Raw genomic sequence first — 18451 nt, 5'->3', positions numbered from 1 at the left:
TTGTGTGGTACAGTGTCAAAAGCCTTCTTGAAATCCAGAAATACGGAATCGATCTGATATCCCTTGTCAATACCACTCAACACTTCATGTGAATAAAGAGCTAGTTGTGTTTCACAGGAAGGATTTTTTCTAAACCCATGCTGACTGTGTGTCAATAGACCGTTTTCTTCGAGGTGATTCATAATGTTCGAACACAATATATGTTCTAAAATCCTGCTGCAAATCGACGTTAACGATATGGGCCTGTAATTTAGTGACTTACTCCTACTACCTTTCTTGAATATTGGTGTGACCTGTGCAACTTTCCAGTCTTTGGGTACGGTTCTGTCGTCGAGCGAACGGTTGTATATGATTGTTAAGTATGGAGCTAATGCATCAGCATACTCCGAAAGGAACCTAACCGGTATACAGTCTGGACCAGAAGACTTGCTTTTATTAAGTAATTTAAGTTTCTTCACTACTCCGAGGATATTATTTTCTATGTTACTCATGTTGGCAGCTGTTCCCGATTCGAATCCTGGAATATTTACTTCGTCTTCTTTTGTGAAGGCATTTCGGAAGGCTGTGTTGAGTAACTCTGCTTTGGCAGCACTGTCTTCGGTAGAATCTCCATTGCTATCGCGGAGAGAAGGCATTGATTGTTTTCTTGCCGCTAACATACTTCACATACGACCAGAATCTGGGTTGGGTCTTCGCCCTTTCCGACGGTCGTGGATTCACTTGCTCCTTTGTCTCGGGTTCATAGCGATACTAGCGGAAAAGTGTTCCTATCTGAAAACAAAAAATCCGAATGTGTTTCGTCGGACTCCGAAAAGTAAGGTAACAGCTGCTTCATTCTACCTTCCTCAGCACCGGTAAAAATGTTCGCAAAAATTTTAGCATGTGAACATATTCACGCTTCTCTTAACATCCAACTCACCTTTAACTTTCACAGGCTCCCCTAACTGTAACACACTCACACCTAGTAGTCCTTCGCTGCAAGTCGCCCACACTCATTCACTGCCAGCTGCCTTGCTCACTCTCTCACTCACTCACTCAGCGCAGCTCGTTGTCTCTCCGTCACTGTCTCCTGGATCGCACTCCTAGTCCCCTTCGCTCTGTCTCCTCTCGTAGTCTCCTCTCACTGTCAGTTTTTCCCTCTTGTACTCTCCTACTGCTAATATCTCATTCCTTCCATGCCACTGCTGCTGCCTCTTCTCACTGTCACTATCTCTCTCTTCGTCGTTTTCACCGTCTCTCATTATCACTGGCTGCCACCCACTTCCACTTTCTCTTTCTCTTTATTCCTCCCACCCTCCCTTGCCACTGTCTCCTTCACTCATTTCCCATCAGTTCTGTTACTGTCAACTACACTCATGCTCATATATTAAGCATATGTTGATACGTGGTGAAACAACGCTCTGATGGGCGGTTTGCGGGTTTAAATCACCTCGGGGTATGACCATGCGTTGCATTTAACCTGCGGTCGTCGCACGGTGGCGTTGGAAGCAGTCCACATACGCGGAAGTGTGTTGGTGCATGTCAGAATACCGTGCAGCGAGTAAGTTTGCAGAAGTTTTCAGACGTGCTAATGGTGACTGTGTGTTGAAAATAGCTTAAAGAACACGCATTGATGACGTTATGAGGGTTAGAATACTAGGGCGACTAGAGGCTGGCCAAACAGAGCAGGTCAAAACACGGGCCCTCCGTGTGCCACAAAGTGTGATCTCAAGATTATGGCAACGATTTCAGCAGACAGGAAACGTCTCCAGGCGCTACAGTACGCGACGTCCACAATGTAAAACACCACAAGAAGACCGATATCTCACCATCAGTGCCCGCAGACGGCCACGGAGTATTGCAGGTAGCCTTGCTTGGGACCTTACCACAGTCACTGGAACAGTGGTTTCGAGACACACAGTCTACAAACGACTGAACAGACATGGTTTATTCACCCGGAGACCTGCAAACTGCATTCCACTGACCCCTGGCCACAGGAGAGCCCGTAAAGCTTGGTGTCAGGAACATAGCACAAGGCCATTGGAACGGTGGTCCCAGGTTATGTTCACGGATGAGTCCACGTATAGTCTGAACAGTGATTCTCGCCAGTTTTCATCTGGCGTAAACCAGGAACCAGATACCAAATCCTTAATGTCCTTGAAGGAGGTCGTGGTTTGATGGTGTGGGGTGGGATTATGATTGGTGCATGTACACCCCAGCATGTCTTTGACAGAGGAACTGTAACAGGTCAGGTGTATCGGGACGTCATTTTTCACCAGTATGTCCGCCTTTTCAGGGGTGCAGTGGGTCCCACATTCCTCCTGATGGATGATAATTCAGGGCCCCGCTGAGCTGCCATTGTGGAGTACCTTGAAACAGAAGATATCAGGCGAATAGAGTGGCGTGCTTGTTCTCCAGACCTAAACCCCATCGATCACGTCTGGGATGCTCTCGGTCGACGTATCGCTGCTCGTCTTCGAACCCCTACGACGCTTCAGGACCTCCGACAGGCACTGGTGCAAGAATGGGTGGCTATACCCCAGCAGCTGCTCGACAACCTATTCCAGAGTATGCCAGCCCATTGTGCGGCCTGTGTATGTGTGCATGGCGATCATATCCCATATTGATGTCGGGGTACATGCGCAGGAAGCAGTGGCGTTTTGTAGCACGTGTGTTTCGGAATGGGTTTCTCAACTTATCGCCAATAGTGTGGACTTACAGATCTGTGTTGTGTGTGTTCCCTACGTGCCTATGCTATAAGCGCCAGTTTTGTGTAGTGTCACATTGTATGGCACCACATTCTGCGATTATCCTTGATTTATGAGCATGAGTGTATGTTCCACTGCCACTGTGTCTTCTCTTTCTCCCTCACTGGCATTGTCTCCTTCCCCTTTCTATATCACATACCCTGTTTAGCACATCCCAGTGTTTATTAATTTTACTTCTCTTTGTCACTGCCTCTGTCTTCTTCTCTCTCAACATAAAAATAACGTCAATATGTTCGCATGCCAAACCTTTTGGGAAAATTTTTAAACGTGCTGAGAAAGGTAGAATGAAGTATCTGGTACCCCTTATTCCAGTCAGAGTTTGTAACTTACACGAAAAGAAACGCATTGGTTAGTAAAATTTAGATAATTTACATATGTAAAATTGAAATAATGAAAGACTAATTTTACATCTCGGACCGGATTTTATGTAAACAAAATCTTGCTTGTACTTCAGTACTATAAAATGGGGCTCCCAGACGACAACGGAGACATTTTGCACCGTATTTCTCCGTAATACATCACTTTATAAACTAAATTTTCGTCTCACACCGGATTTTAGGTGCGTATTTTACTCTACAAGGACGATAAATTTGAACGTCTGTATCTCAGAAACAGGTAAAGAGATGGAGAAAATTTTCAAGGTTGCTCGAGATCTGGATCTTAGGAATACGAGTACATCGTAAATAATACAGCCAATTGCTGTACACAGCCGTCCCGAAACACGCACTTTAGGCTTGGTGTCCAAAAAATAAGTTTTTGTGGTGTTTCTCTATGAAAGATAAGGATTTTCGAAAACGGGGAGATTACTCTTTTAGACAGATGCCTAGAGAATGTTGTTGTTGCTGTGGTCTTCAGTCCTGAGACTGATTTGAAGCAGCTCTCCATGCTACTCTATCCTGCGCAAGCTACTTCATCTCCCGGTACCTACTGCATCCTACATCCTTCTGAATCTGTTTAGTGTATTCATCTCTTGGTCTCCCTCTACGATTTTTACCCTCCACGCTGCCCTCCAGTACTAAATTGATGATCCATTGATGCCTCAGAACATGTCCTACCAACCGATCCCGTCTTCTAGTCAAGTTGTGCCACAAACTTCTCTTCCCCCTAATCCTGTTCAATACCTCCTCATTAGTTATATGGTCTACCCATCTAAACTTCAGCATTCTTCTGTAGCACCACATTTCGAAGGCTTCTATTCGCTTCTTGTCCAAACTAGTTATCGTCCATGTTTCACTAGAGAATATACCGTTAAAATTTGAGCCATTTGCTCCGGTTATTTATTATTTAGACTTCCGCCCTTACTGTATTTTACATGTAGAAGTAAAGTAACTCAAACCAAGGGTATGAAGAGAATTTTCTAGTTAATCGTGACTGGATCTTAGGAATACATTTTAAAGATTTCAGCCACTTGCTGTACATAGCCAATTTTGAATCCACGGCTTGGCTTCTGTCCGCTGGTAGCGGTGAAAATATAGTAAAAAGATAACTGTTTGGGGATTTTCAGAGGAACCGTCCATGAACTAATGGCGCCTCTATCAATCCTACCAAGCCCAACGTAAATCACCTCAAATGCAAAAAAAGAATCAATCGATTTGCACCGTTTGCCTTAGCGGTAAGGAACGTGTAATATTCGTACTTTGATCCTGTAGTGTGTGATAGTGACACCAAGTCGCACAAATTCGATACCTCTGTTACGTACAGAAACGGTCCCTAGTTCAAGGGCTGTCTAAAACACTTCACCCCACCTTTTCTTATCTCCAACAGAACCCGACGTTTGAGCACCGGAATATCCCGTTTTTACGAGCGCCGTTTTGGAACATCTTAGGCACTCATGCAGCACCGTTCCTTGGCGATTGGAAGCATAATGAAAGCTGGAAAGCACTGACACAGATACAAACATTGCTGCTGTTGTCTTGGTGCTACTGTGAGCACCCGTGGAACTACTCGTGCAGCGAACTTAATCATCTCCAGGATGTCGTGCAAGATGTTTAAACCTGATCTATTGTTCCCCTAGCACCTCGGTTCTGATACGCCCGTCGTCGAGCACCATAAGATCCACTTATGGTGCTGTTAACTGTTTATTCACAGAGAGATGGTCTGCCAGTGCGTTCATCACCATTCAGAATTATTTGACCTCACTGAAAGAGTCTGAGGGCTAGTAGCGTTTGATGGCGCAATGTTACCGCGCATTCATACCAAACCAGCGTGGGCTGTTTCGGCGTTGGTCCCCTACTATTGCTGAAAACGAATTACCGCGCAATATTTCACTATATCAGCAGTTCCTCTGGCAGCGTGCTACGACACCTTGGTGCGGGGTTTTCAGAGTTGCCTCCAGACCAGTTACAGATTGTTATACAGGATGTCATCAAGAAATAACCAATAGGAGTGCTCCAGAAACAAGACGACAAATGACAGGCACATCATCTTCAGGTACCAGCTCCAAAGCAGTTCAGTGAAGCACCCCCCGTTAACTGCGCTCCGATGTATCGCACGCGGCACCCCAAAGAATGTAAAAGATTTTCTCATTAACTGTAAGTCAAAGGTACGTCTGTAAGTTTTCAGGCCAGGGGACCACACCGTGGTTCAGGTCGAAAAAAATCGATTTTCGATTTTCATCATATTTTGATAGATTGTTTTATTTAAGTGCTATGAAAAGGATTTTGCTGATTTTTTTTTCGAGCATTTAAAGAGCATTTTCCTACCACGTGTGTTTATGTGCCACGCTTACTTTTCTGTCACCCACATTTCTGCATATATTTTAGATCTTTATATCCCCTAGATTGCACGTTAGGGATTTTTTTTACTCCCGAGTGTGTTGTCTATCTTTGGAATGCAACGGTCGGTATTCTTTTGTTTCTGCTGTTTGTAAACAACACGCTTTCAATTAGAAGACGGAAAATTGTTGACCGGTTAACTAAAACTGAAACAGAAAACTTGCAGTTTTACTATGGGCAGGCAGTTAGGAGAAATAAAGAAAATCTGGAGGCAATGAAGAGAGATGTTTGAGCCATATTCTTTCTCTACTGATGATAAGCCATGTCATGGATTGTGTCCATCAGGAGAAAATTCGTGGTGCATATACAATAGGGCTCAGGCAACTGCAGAATCTCATTCTCACCAGCATTCTCTTCCTGCTGCTGTTGTTACAGCAATTAAACCTATTTTCAGAGACTTGGCTCATCCTGACCTTCTAAGGAAATGTCTGCATGGGCAGGCATAGAACCCAAATGAATGTTTCAACAGTACAATTTGGAACCGCCTTCCTAAAACTGTATTTGTAGGCATGCATACAATGAAACTAGGAGTTCATGATGCTGTTAATACATCCAACTGCGGTAATGCTGGAGAGTGTTGGGTACTGAAAATGCTGGGAATTAATCCTGGTGAAAACATGATCACTGGGCTGCAACATTGCGATAAAATGAGGATAGCCGATGCAGACAGGTCTGCATCTAATATGGCCAAGAAAGCAAGACAAACATCCAGGAAGGTGAAAAGAAGCTGGAAGACCTGCTAGAGGCCAAAGAAGGGCCATCATATGAAGCAGGACAGTTTTAATTAACTGCAAGTAACAAATTTCAAAAGTTTTTTCTTTAAACTCAATCTCCCGCAAACTAAAATTTTCAGTACTTATGCCCCATTATATCAGAAACTATCATAGATAAATGAATGAAATTTTCAGAGACTGCATAACATAAAAAGCCACCTCTGGTACTACATTCATGAATATTCCCCCATTTGGAAGTTCACAAAAAAATATTTTCTGCAGAAAAAACTCAATATCTTTTGTTAATAAATTTAAAAAAGTATTTCTTAAAAACTATAAAATGGATAATGTAGATTTTAGAGCAGTTGACTCTATTAGCGCCATGTAACATACAGTAAAAACATTAAGGTCCTGCATCAAATAGTTTTTTTCAGAAATGGATCAAATACTTGCTTAAATTAACATGGATTAGATGGGCAGGGTGTGGTCCCCTTAAAATGTGTGCCTAGTTACATATACTAAACATGCTATTTTTGTTTCTCCCCAAATACAGGGTGCCGTTCCTAGACAGCCTTTGGGCGCTTTTCATTTACAACGCAAAGCATTGTACATTCAGACCCTTGGAAAATCATCTCTTCATAGTTTCAGATTAACCACGTACAAAGTGTCACAGTATGGAGCAAATTGGGAGTACAGTTTGACTTACGCGGAATGTTAGACAACTACTAAGAACTACCTCATTATGTCGCCGTAATTTCGTACTTGAGAGCTGATTCAGCGGTCATATGAATACATCATGTGGAAATCACATAGCATTCATTAGAAATCATACCCTAGGAACCATGGACTGAAATATTCAAGTGGGGTTGGTATTTCTAGACTTTTCTAAAATATTTGGATCAACGTCGTACCTACGTATATTATTTAGTCAGATTCATTTCAATTAAAGAACGTGCTTAGAAAGCAGGTGTAGGGCATATATTGCAATACTGTCTGAGATCCATTTGAGCTCGATCATACCACTCGCATTAAGATTATACAAGCAAAAGCAAAGGAAAAGTTCACAGTGTTGCTGTCCTCATGGTAGAGCATTACAGAAATTCTCATCTGACTGTCAAAGAAACACGCCTACTGTCTTACCAGAAACTACTGTGAAAAGTTCAAGAACTGCTTTTCAGGGCGGAGTCTATGAGCATTCTGGAAATCACGAACGTCATCTTCGAAGTAACCGTAATGACAAACTTCAAGTATGGAGTAATCTGTTCAAATATTTTTTACATCCTCGACCTCTGAAAGGAACTTAAAATAACTATAATACGTGCTGCTGCGTGAGTACTGGGACCAAAACCAAACTACTGGAAAACATTAAATGTGTCGGTAGTATAATAGAGTTCTCTACGTAATAAGTCGATGGATATGAAAATTTTCCATACATACCCTAGCAGGAAAGCTGTGGAATGTACTAGAATTTCTCATTTTTGGCAATATACAAGATTTTAGACGTGCATGAATATCCTGATACGAGATATTTTCGCATTTTATATGCAGAGCAATGTCACGTGGTAAAACAAATAAAATGTGCCGCATCGCTGGTATGCATAGTTTCCACACATGATGACACTAGCGTTCATTTGCATTTCACATTTCGAACCATTGTTACATTGTACTTAATATGCATGAGGTCAGCGAATTCATACCAGCCGCTTGCCATTCCTCGCCACGGCTGAAAATTTTCTCTTTCTTCTTTAATATTATATGGTCACTTTATTTACCCGCTGTGTCCTGGTGCGAAACGCAGACTTGAAATACAAAAGAAGTTATGTTTTAGTTACGTGTACTTCGAATTAGTTTGAGAACAACTTGTAAAGTACTTCCTCATTTACGTGTACACACTTAATCCGAAATTCCGTTGTACAGTGTATAGCAAAGAGCCCGTCGTACCTATATTAACACTACCTGTCTTGTTTCATTTTCGTAGAGAGTGGAGTAAACCTGACTGTCTCTATGTAAATATATACATACATATCCAAACGTACATACTAGATCACCATTTACATCTTTAACCCGCAAGACCTCGTAAAATGTACTTGATGATCCAGAATAATTTTCCATACATCCTATTCTATTGACGGATTGCAATAAACTCTGTGGATTCACGTATGTGTAGATCCAAAGTCATACAATTTTAGTACCACGATCATTCCACGAAAAATGGATACTTTGGGCTCCATGGGTTTTGTAAGTCTATCCACGAATAGTAAGAAAATATGTTGACACTAAAGTCCACACTGAATTGATTATTAGTCGCACACTCAGTTATCTACATCAGCAAATTTCATATCGTTTAACAGTTGGAACAAAAACTGTATAGCGGTCTTATTATGGTAAAACTCCGTGTGAGGTCCAATCTCTCTTATTGTGCTCTCAGGACAGCCACGTGAGATTTACGGTGGAGGTAGGAGAATTGGTGAACAATCTGCCCCTAAATTTCGCTGTCAATTCAAGGTCTCTACCATTTTTGGGATTCATCGTTACTGAATCAAAAATATTTACGTGCAGGTATTCAATTTAGATCCCAAACTTTCATCATTATTTCGAATATCTCATTAGTGCTTTCCTCCTGTCGTCATACACGTACGTAACTAAGGGTTAAGTTACGTATCGAATATTGTGTGGGTTAAAACAAGTGAACTGGAGAACATAAAAAGATCTATCAAGAGACAATCCAAGTAAAAGTGAACTTCATGCTGTTGTACGTTGAACACATTCCAAAGAAAACGCTCCCTTACGCACGATCAGTTTATCACTGCCTTCACCAAGAATGTATCCCAGTTGTGTGCATAACTGTCATGGTTTCTTGTGCTACATGGTGTCATGAATGTGTTGTTATGGATGATTTCAGAAAGAATTCAAGGCACAGAGTGAAACTCCGTTGCAGCACATTTCTTGCGCCGTAGAAGATATTGCAGGCCGTGGGGCGTGCTTCGAGGTCCTTTTTTTTTCTGCTTCGTCTCAGACCACTCAAGAACCATGTCAATATAATTATTTACTTTTCTTTTCGTTCAGCTTTCTCCACAACTGTTTCATTTTCTCAGAAGGAGCTCTTTTTCGCTCACCTGACCGTCTGACTCCACTCGTTTTCTTGTCCGTTTTATCTGATTTTCCAACCTCCAGTCTGAATTTGTCTTTGTTGAGTAAGGTCTCCTGTACAATATTTTTAGTCTTTCCTCCCAACGCATTCTCTTTTTCTGTTTTCCTGTTTTGGAGGAATGTGTGGATCTTATTTTTTATCGCCCTTCCTTAATTCTCGCTAGATGCTCATAGTACGTGACACGTCTTTTCCTGAAATCACATGTTATATTAGGGCAGAAGAAGATTATTTCCTTATTTGGTCTCAAACCCAGTTGCCACCTTTGTTCTTGACTGGACCTAAATAATTTTTTGCAAGATTCTTGTTTCTTTCTTTTCCAAATCTTCCAACGGCATTTTACATTCAAATAAAAGTGTTGTTTCCGGAACAGAGAGACTCTCTGGGTTTACAACTGTGTTGCATGCCTCAGTTTAAGTCTCTAGAAAGACGTTTCTTATTTTACAAGTATCTCACTTTCACGTATACTCTGTTAATTTTTTTTCATTCCTAATTCTAATTGCTTTTTCTTACTTTTTATCTTTATATTTTCACTCAGATATTTTAAGTTGTCTGCTTTCTTGACGTTATAATTTGTGTTTTTTTTTTTTTTTTTTTTTTTTGAATTCTTGGTGAGTTACGCTCCTCTGTCATATATTCTGTCTTTTCAAACTGTATTTGCAGACCCACTATTTCATTTTTTTCCTTTAGGAGTTGTAGTCTTTTCTTTGCACCCTCTAAGATTTGCTAGTTCGTCTGCAGAAACCAAACAATTCGTAGCTCCCTTACATCTAGTCAACAAAATGGAAAAGAAAATGAAAAATAAAATTGAGGATGTATTAGATGACGATCAGTTTGGCTTTAGGAAAGTTAAAGGCACCAGAGAGGCAATTCGGGCTTTCCGATTGATAATCTAAACAAGTCTAAAGAAAAATCATGACACATTTATGACATCTGTCGACCTGGAAAAAGCTTCGACAGTATAAAATGCTGCAAGAAATACGAAATTCTGAAAAAAATTGGGGTAAGCTACAGGGAACACGAATAGTGTACAATATGTGCAAGAGCCAAGAAAGAGCAACAATAGTGGAAGACCGAGAACGAAATTTTCGTGGGAGGAGTGAAACAGGAATATACTCCCCCGCTCCTATTCTTCAGTCTATAGATCGAAGCAATGACGAAAATAAAAGAAAGGTTTCAGAGTGGAATTAAAATTCAAGGTGAAAGGATATCAATAATGACACCCGCTGATGAATTGATATCCTTCAGTGAAAGTGAAGAAGAATTACAGAATCTGTTGAATGAAATGAACAGTGTAATAAGTACGGAATATGGATTGAGAATAAATCGAAAAAAGACGAAAGTAATTATGTTGTTGTTCCACAAGCTGCGACATTGTCGCAAATAAAACAGTGACCCGTATATGCAATACGTTTCCTTTACTTTACGTCTATGGTCACAAACGTTTTGTTAACAGTTTACCTGTTTCGGTCTATAATGACCATAATCAGATCTCTTTCATAAAAACAAAGTACTAATGTACTGGAGCCATAGTGGCATCTTTAAATGTTATATGCAGAATCAGCACAAGAATCGTCAAATATATATAAATAACATCATATGCACGAGTCATGTTGTCAGTAGCACTACTGTTCAAAACAAGCTGCAGCTTTGAAGATGCCACTACGGCTGCAGTACTTTAGGACTTTGTTTTAATGAAACAGATCTGATGATGGTCATTATAGACCGAAACCGGTAATCTGTTAACAAAACGTTTGTGACCATAGACGTAAATTAAAGGAAACGTATATTGTTGTTGTTGTGGTCTTCAGTCCAGAGACAGGTTTGATGCAGCTCTCCATGCTACTCTATCCTGTGCAAGGATCTTCATCTCCCAGTACCTACTGCAACCTACATACTTCTGAATCTGTTTAGTGTATTCATCTCTTGGTCTCCCTCTACGATTTTTACCCACCACACTGTCCTCCAATACTAAATTGGTGATCCATTGATGCCTCAGAATACGTCCTACCAATCGATCCCTTCTTCTAGTCAAGTTGTGCCACAAATTTCTCTTCTCTCCAATTCTGTTCAATATCTCCTCATTAGTTATGTGATCTATCCATCTAATCTTCAGCATTCTTCTGTAGCACCACATTCCGAAAGCTTCTATTCTCTTCTTGCTTAACTATTTATCGTCCACGTTTCACTTCCATACATGGCTACACTCCATACAAATACTTTCAGAAACGACTTCCTGACATTTACATCTATACTCGATGTTAACAAATTTCTCTTCTTCAGAAACGCTTTCCCTGCCATTGCTAGTCTACATTTTATATCCTCCCTACTTCGACCATAATCAGTTATTTTACTCCCCAAGTAGCAAAACTCATTTACTACTTAATTATAAGTAGCAGAAATGAGAACAGTGAGAAATTTAACACTGTGTTTGGTGACCAGGAAGTAGATGAAGTTAAGAAAATCTGCTATCTAGGCAGCAAAATGCAAGGAGGACCTAAAAAGCAGACTAGCACTGGCAAGAAGGACATTCCTGGCTAAGAGAGGTGTACCACTAATGAACATAGGTCTTAATGAGAGGAAGAAATTTCTGAGAATCTATATTTAGATCATAGTACTATATGTTAGAGAATCATGATCTGTTGGAAAACCAGAAAAGAAAGGAGTTGAAGCATTTACGATGTCGTGCTACAGAAGAATGGTGAAAATTAGGTGGAATGATAAGGAATGACGAGGTTCTGTGGAGACCTGGCAAGCAAAGGAATGCATGGAAAACATTGACAACAAGAAGGGACGGGATGCAGGACATCTGTTAAGATATCAGGGAATAACTTCCACAGTACTAGGGGGAGTTGTAGAGGGTAAAAATTGTAGAGAAAAACAGAGATTGGAATAGCTCCACCAAAAAATTTAAGACATAGGTTGCAAGTGCTACTCTGAGATGAAGTGGTTGGCAAGGGAGAGGAATTCATGGCGAGCAGCATCAAACCAGTCAGAAGACTGATGACTCAAAAAAAAATTTTTTTTTTCTCCTCTACTTTCCATTCCCATAACTTTTTCAGCACGCAGTTGAATATTAGTGGTGGAAAATGTCTCCTTGTCTGACTGCGGAAATAATTTGGAAGGGACAAGAAATTTTCCAAGGAATTTAACTATAGATACTATGTTTTTTTTAATTATTTCAAGAGATTTCCTTCCTACAACAAATTATTCAAGTTTTTGATGAGGGAGCCTCCGTCTACCGAAACATAAGCCTTTTTATCATCAAAAACATACTAACACTATCTTTTTATTTGAAGATTTCATATACACATTTATATGTTTTAGGTTTAGAATTTGCTATCGACAGAATTAGTTATTCCTAAATCCAGTTATATAAATGAGGATCCATAGATATTAGTAATACTTTTATTATTTTTGTGTCTGATCTTATCTGCTAAGGATCGCTGACAACAGTTACGTAAGAGTTCTTACCTTCAGCTTGTTTATTTTTCTTGCCTTTCAGTATTTTGTGTATCTCTTCACGGTGCAATTTCCTCTGTTTCCCGGTGAAGATTCTTCTGAATTTGGTTTCCTCGCTCTCTTGGAAACCCTCATAGTTATGGTTTTTGATTATAACTTTTTCTCTATTTTGGGTACCTTCTTCAGCACAATTCATTTTTTCTGTGAGTTTTTGAGCTTCGTTGATCCAGTTATATTGTTGTTGTTGTAATATTGGGATATTTGCTTAGATCATCTGCTTTCCTCTATCATTTTAAAACTTCTGAAGAAAATGGCATGTTTTATGTTCCAAAGCAATCTCTTTCCTATCGTGGTATAACACATTTGTACACATCTGATGCCGAGCCATCCATACCATAGATTATTGTCAAAATCTCAAATTAGCTAATTCCTTCGCCTCACACATGTTTAATTTACTACTGAATGGTGTCATTTCAGATATTCTAGTCCACTGGCAAACTCGAACTGTAATACTGGATCACCAACTTCTTACACATCAATTTCATCAGCTTCTTCATCACATTATTGGACAGATACTGTTTCATCGCATACACCTGCGATGAAGTACTCCATTTTAGTGCCTTTCTCTTGCACTGAACAGTGGTTTTCCATCTGTACCTCAGAAGCGAACACTTTTCAGTTTTACTTTCCCAAAATTATATTTTGTCTTCGTGTACAGTGTGTTCAGTTTCGCTAGATTTGTATCTTTCTCAATATCTTGCGTGAACCCTCACCTATTACGATTTAGCTTGTACCTCTTTCCTAAGCAAACAATCCTGCTGCCTTCATGCCTCATTCTTAAGAGCCTCGTTTCTTCTATATATGAAGGTAGAATATGTTCCCGAAAGAACAGATACCATTGATGACCGTGCAGCTTCTCTAGAATGAAATGATGATTAAATCGACACACTAGCTGCAAAAATGCGTTGATACACATCATTGGGGACATGTTGCTAATGTGTGCCCCACCGGGACTCGAACCCGGGATCTCCTGCTTACATGGCAGACGCTCTATCCATCTGAGCCACCAAGGTCGCAGAGGATAATACGCCTGCAGGGACTTATCTCTTTCACGCTCCCCGTGAGACCCACATTCCCAAAATGTCCACACCACATTTTTATTGCTCATGAAAAACACATATTGTATGTTGTACCACCATACACCGAAACCTTCAGAGGTGGTAGTCCAGATTGCTGTACACACCCGTACACCTAATATCCAGTAGCACGTCCTCTTACATTGATGCATGGCTGTATTCGTCGCGGCATACTATCCACAAGTTCATCAAGGCACTGTTGGATTGTCCCACATCTCAAAGGCGATTCGGCGTAGATACCTCAGAGTGGTTGGTGGGTCATGTCGTCCATAAACAGACCTTTTCAATCTATCCCAGGTATGTTCGATAGGGTCTGCTGGCAAAACCTACAACGAGCTGACATGAGGAAAGTATCCAAATGATTTCCCATACACAAACAGCAGTTGACCGGCGTTGCCTGGTGAAAAGTTGTTGTGATGCCTCGTGTAAGGAGGAGAAATGCGTACCATCACGTTTCAGACTTTGATAAGGGTCGTATCGTAGCCTATCGCGATTGCGTTTTATCGTATCGCGACATTGCTGCTCGCGTTGGTCGAGATCCAATGACTGTTAGCAGAATATGGTTTCGGTGAGTTCAGGAGGGTAATACAGATCGCAGTATCACTAGCAGTCGAGATGACAGGCATCTTATCTGCATGGCTGTAACGGATCGTGCAGCCACGTCTCGATCCCTGAGTCAACAGATGTGGACATTTGCAAGACAACAACCAACTACACGAACAGTTCGACGAAGTTTGCAGCAGTATGGACTATCAGCTCGGAGACCATGGCTGCAGTTACCCTTGACGCTGCATCACAGACAGGAGCGCCTGCGATGGTGCACTCAACCCTGGGTACACGAATGGCAAAACGTCATTTTTTTCGGATGAATGCAGGTCTGTTTACAGCATCACTATGGTCGCATCCATGTTTGGCGACATCACGGTGAACGCACATTGGAAGCATGTATTCGTCATCGCCATACTGGCGTATCACACGGGGTGATGATATGGGGTGCCATTGGTTACACGTCTAGGTCACCTCTTGTTCGCACTGACGGCACATTGAACAGTGGACGTTACATTTCAGATGTGTTACGACCCGTGGCTCTACCCTTCTTTCGATCCCTGCGAAACCCTACATTTCAGCAGGATAATGCACAACCGCATCTTGCAGGTCCTGTACGGGCCTTTCTGGATACAGAAAATATTCGACTGCTGCCTTGGTCAGCACATTCTCCAGATCTATCATCAATTGAAAAGGTCTGGTCAATGGTGGCCGAGCAACTCGCTCGTCATAGTATGCCACTCACTACTCTTGATAAACTGTGGTATCGTGTTGAAGCTGCATGGGAAGCTGTACCTGTACAAGTCATCCAAGCTCTGTTTGACTCAATGCCCAGGCGTATCAAGGCCGTTATTACGGCTAGAGGTGGTTGTTCTGGGTACTGATTTCTCACCATCTATGCACCCAAATTGCGTGACAATGTAATCACATGTCAGTTCTGGTATAGTATATTTGTCCAATGAATACCTGTTCATCATCTGCATTCCTTCTTGGTGTAGCAATTTTAATGACCAGTGGTATAGATTTTCAGTGTTTTCCATGTGTATCATCGATCAAATTCCTGGATGACTCCTTCAAGGCACTGGGAACCCGATGTTGTGAAGCATCTCTAATGACCTCGTTGTCGGCAGCTCCTGTTTTGCAATTGGTGTACAACTGCAGTGCGTCACGCACTAGCCAAGCGCCTTCTGCCCGCAGTCCCGCCGCTGATCCGCATCCACAGGCAGCTGGTGGGCGTGGTCAACGGTTCGACGGGGGTGCTGGAGTGCGACGTGGAGGCGTTCCCGGAGCCCGTCTGCTACTGGGAGCGCGAGGACGGCCGCCTCATTGAGCCCGGCCACAAGTTCGTCACCAGCCTCTCCGACAGGGACCGCTACAAGGTGCGTCCACCTGCTTCCTAAACAACATTGCACATGTAAATGGCATCTAATTCATTTGCAAATTCTGTTATTTTAATTTCGTCACGAAACATAGAACATTTTGTGCAAGATAGATTTTGTATTACTTTCTCCTCTACTCTTAAATGTTTGTATCCAAATTTACACATCCTTTGCAACATTCAAAATCATATACACAGTATCTTTTTTATATCACAGTTACCTCAGGTTTTGGACGGATTAAATAAAAGGTTGCGAACGCTAGGTGTTTTCTTTGATGTAACGAAGGCTTTTGACTGTGATGGTCACAAAATATTACTGCAGAAGTTGGACCATTATGGAGTAAGGGAAGCAGCTTACAATTGGTTCGCCTCTTACATTAAGAACAGAAAGCAGAAGGTAATTATCCGAAATATTGAGAGTGGTAGTGACGTTCAGTCCCAATGGGGCACTGTTAAGTGGGGCGTTCCCCAAGGGTCGGTACTTGGGCCACTGCTGTTTCTTATTTATATAAATGATATTACAGGTGATTCAAAAAATATTTCTGTTTGCTGATGACAACAGCTTGGTAGTGAAGGATCTTGTGTGTAATATTGAAACAGTATCAAATAATGTAGTTCATGAAATAAGTTCGTGGCTTGTGGAAAATAATTTTATGCTAAATCACAGTAAGACTCAGTTTTTACAGTTTCTAACTCACAATTCAACAACAACTGATATTTTGATCTGACAGAATGGGCATATTATAAGCGAGACGAAACAGTTCAAGTACCTAGGCGTTCGGATAGATAGTAAGCTGTTGCGGAAAGCCCATGTTCAGGATCTTATTCAGAAACTAAATTCTGCTTTATTTACCATTAGAACAGTATCTGAAATAAGTGACAGTTCAACACAACGTAGTCTACTTCGCATATTTTCATACTCTTATGTCATATGGTATTATATTTTGGGGTACTTCTCCTGATTCAAAAAGGGTATTTTTGGCTCAAAAACGGGCTGTTCGAGCTATATGTGGTGTAAGTTCGAGTACCTCTTGTCGACCCCTGTTCAATTGTCTGGGAATTCTGACATTGTCCTCACAGTATGCATTTTCTTTAATGTCGTTTGTTGTTAGCAATATTAGCTTATTCCAAAGAGTTAGCAACTTTCACTATGTTAATACTAGGCGTGTGGAATGCACTTCGTCTGGAACCGCAAGACCGCTGCGGTCGCAGGTTCGAATCCTGCCTCGGGCATGGATGTTTGTGATGTCCTTAGGTTAGTTAGGTTTAACTAGTTCTAAGTTCTAGGGGACTAATGACCTCAGCAGTTGAGTCCCATAGTGCTCCGAGCCATTTGAACCATTTTTGAATGCACTTCCCTGACTCTTGTGCAGAAAGGAGCGCAGTATTCTGCTGTATCCATTTTCTATAAGCTACCACAACAACACAAAAATCTTAGCAGTAGCCCAAACACTTTTAAGTCTAAACTGAAGAGTTTCCTCATGGCTCACTCCTTTTATTCTGTCGAGGAGCTCCTGGAAGAGCTGAAAAATTAAGCAAATTCCAGTGTTACATTCTTGATTTTCTTTATTTAAACTTACGACTTGTCGCCTGAATATGTTTCTTATATTTCATTTCATCTGTTTCTACTATCATGTTACAATTTCATGTATTGACTCGTTCCATGACCATGGAGACTTCTCCTTAATTTGGTCCCACGGAACAATAAATAAGTAAATAAATAAAATAACAATTGTAACAAGACAAAAAATTAAAATGATTTTTGTATCTATAGTGATAATGTGAGTAAATAATACTGACTCTGAAATAATAAAGGTTATACCGGCAGTACTACTACAAGTGCGTATATGGCGAATGATAATCATTATTGGCGCTTTGGTAGATATGTCATTAACCGTCTTCTGAAGTTGGAGATGTTATTCTGCTCTCTAATATAATGCGGAAGGTAATTCCGTATCAGGTTTCTTCTACCGAGAAGGGCTTCGAAAAAGTGACTGATCGGTGGAATGGGATAGAGAGGATTTTGCTCCGGCGAGAGTGATTGTTTCTGCTATGTTGTTCAGGCAAGAGCTTTAATGGAGAGATTTGGGGGATAGTGTACGTTCATAGGGCAGTAGAGAATACAAAGGGTATGGAAATCTCTGCTGTTGTCTGCACGTAGCCAGGATAGCTGTACACATGGTTGTGAAATATGATCAAAAACCCGAACGTTGCAGATGTAAGGAACACAGTCATTCATAACCAGATCCAGGCGCCGGGAGCTTTCCAGAGAAAGACCTCACAGTATAACATCGCTGTAATCAATAATTTGAAGTGTGATCGGAGGCTTTTCCGGCCTATGTGCTGTTTCCAGGGCTCTCGTGTGTCCAGCTGGATGCGATCGTTGAAGTCCCACGATATTTCGGCGAATAACCTTTCCGCCTTCATCAGGTGGTTCTGATGGAATGGTCTGTCTGCTCATTGTCAGTGTTATTTATGTCGGCGGCCGCAATCGAAGCGTCGGCGGCCGCAACCGGAAGTTCGGTGGCCGCAATCGGACCGTCGGCA

The 18451-nt window shown here is 41.3% G+C and overlaps 1 protein-coding gene across 1 annotated transcript in view; it reads left to right on the top strand.

Annotated features, from left to right (window-relative positions):
* The window catches only part of LOC124799128, a 739238-nt gene that overhangs the window by 490746 nt on the left and 230041 nt on the right, over window positions 1-18451 (top strand). Inside the window, exon 8 of the mRNA XM_047262665.1 lies at window positions 15724-15905. Within this exon, the coding sequence (XP_047118621.1) occupies window positions 15724-15905 (182 nt within the window). The remainder of the gene's footprint in view (window positions 1-15723; window positions 15906-18451) is intronic.

This window comes from Schistocerca piceifrons, chromosome 5, assembly GCF_021461385.2.
Source record: "Schistocerca piceifrons isolate TAMUIC-IGC-003096 chromosome 5, iqSchPice1.1, whole genome shotgun sequence".
Lineage (NCBI taxonomy): Eukaryota > Metazoa > Arthropoda > Insecta > Orthoptera > Acrididae > Schistocerca > Schistocerca piceifrons.
The sequence above is the reverse complement of the archived record's forward strand: the minus strand, read 5'-3'. Positions and strand labels throughout refer to the sequence as shown.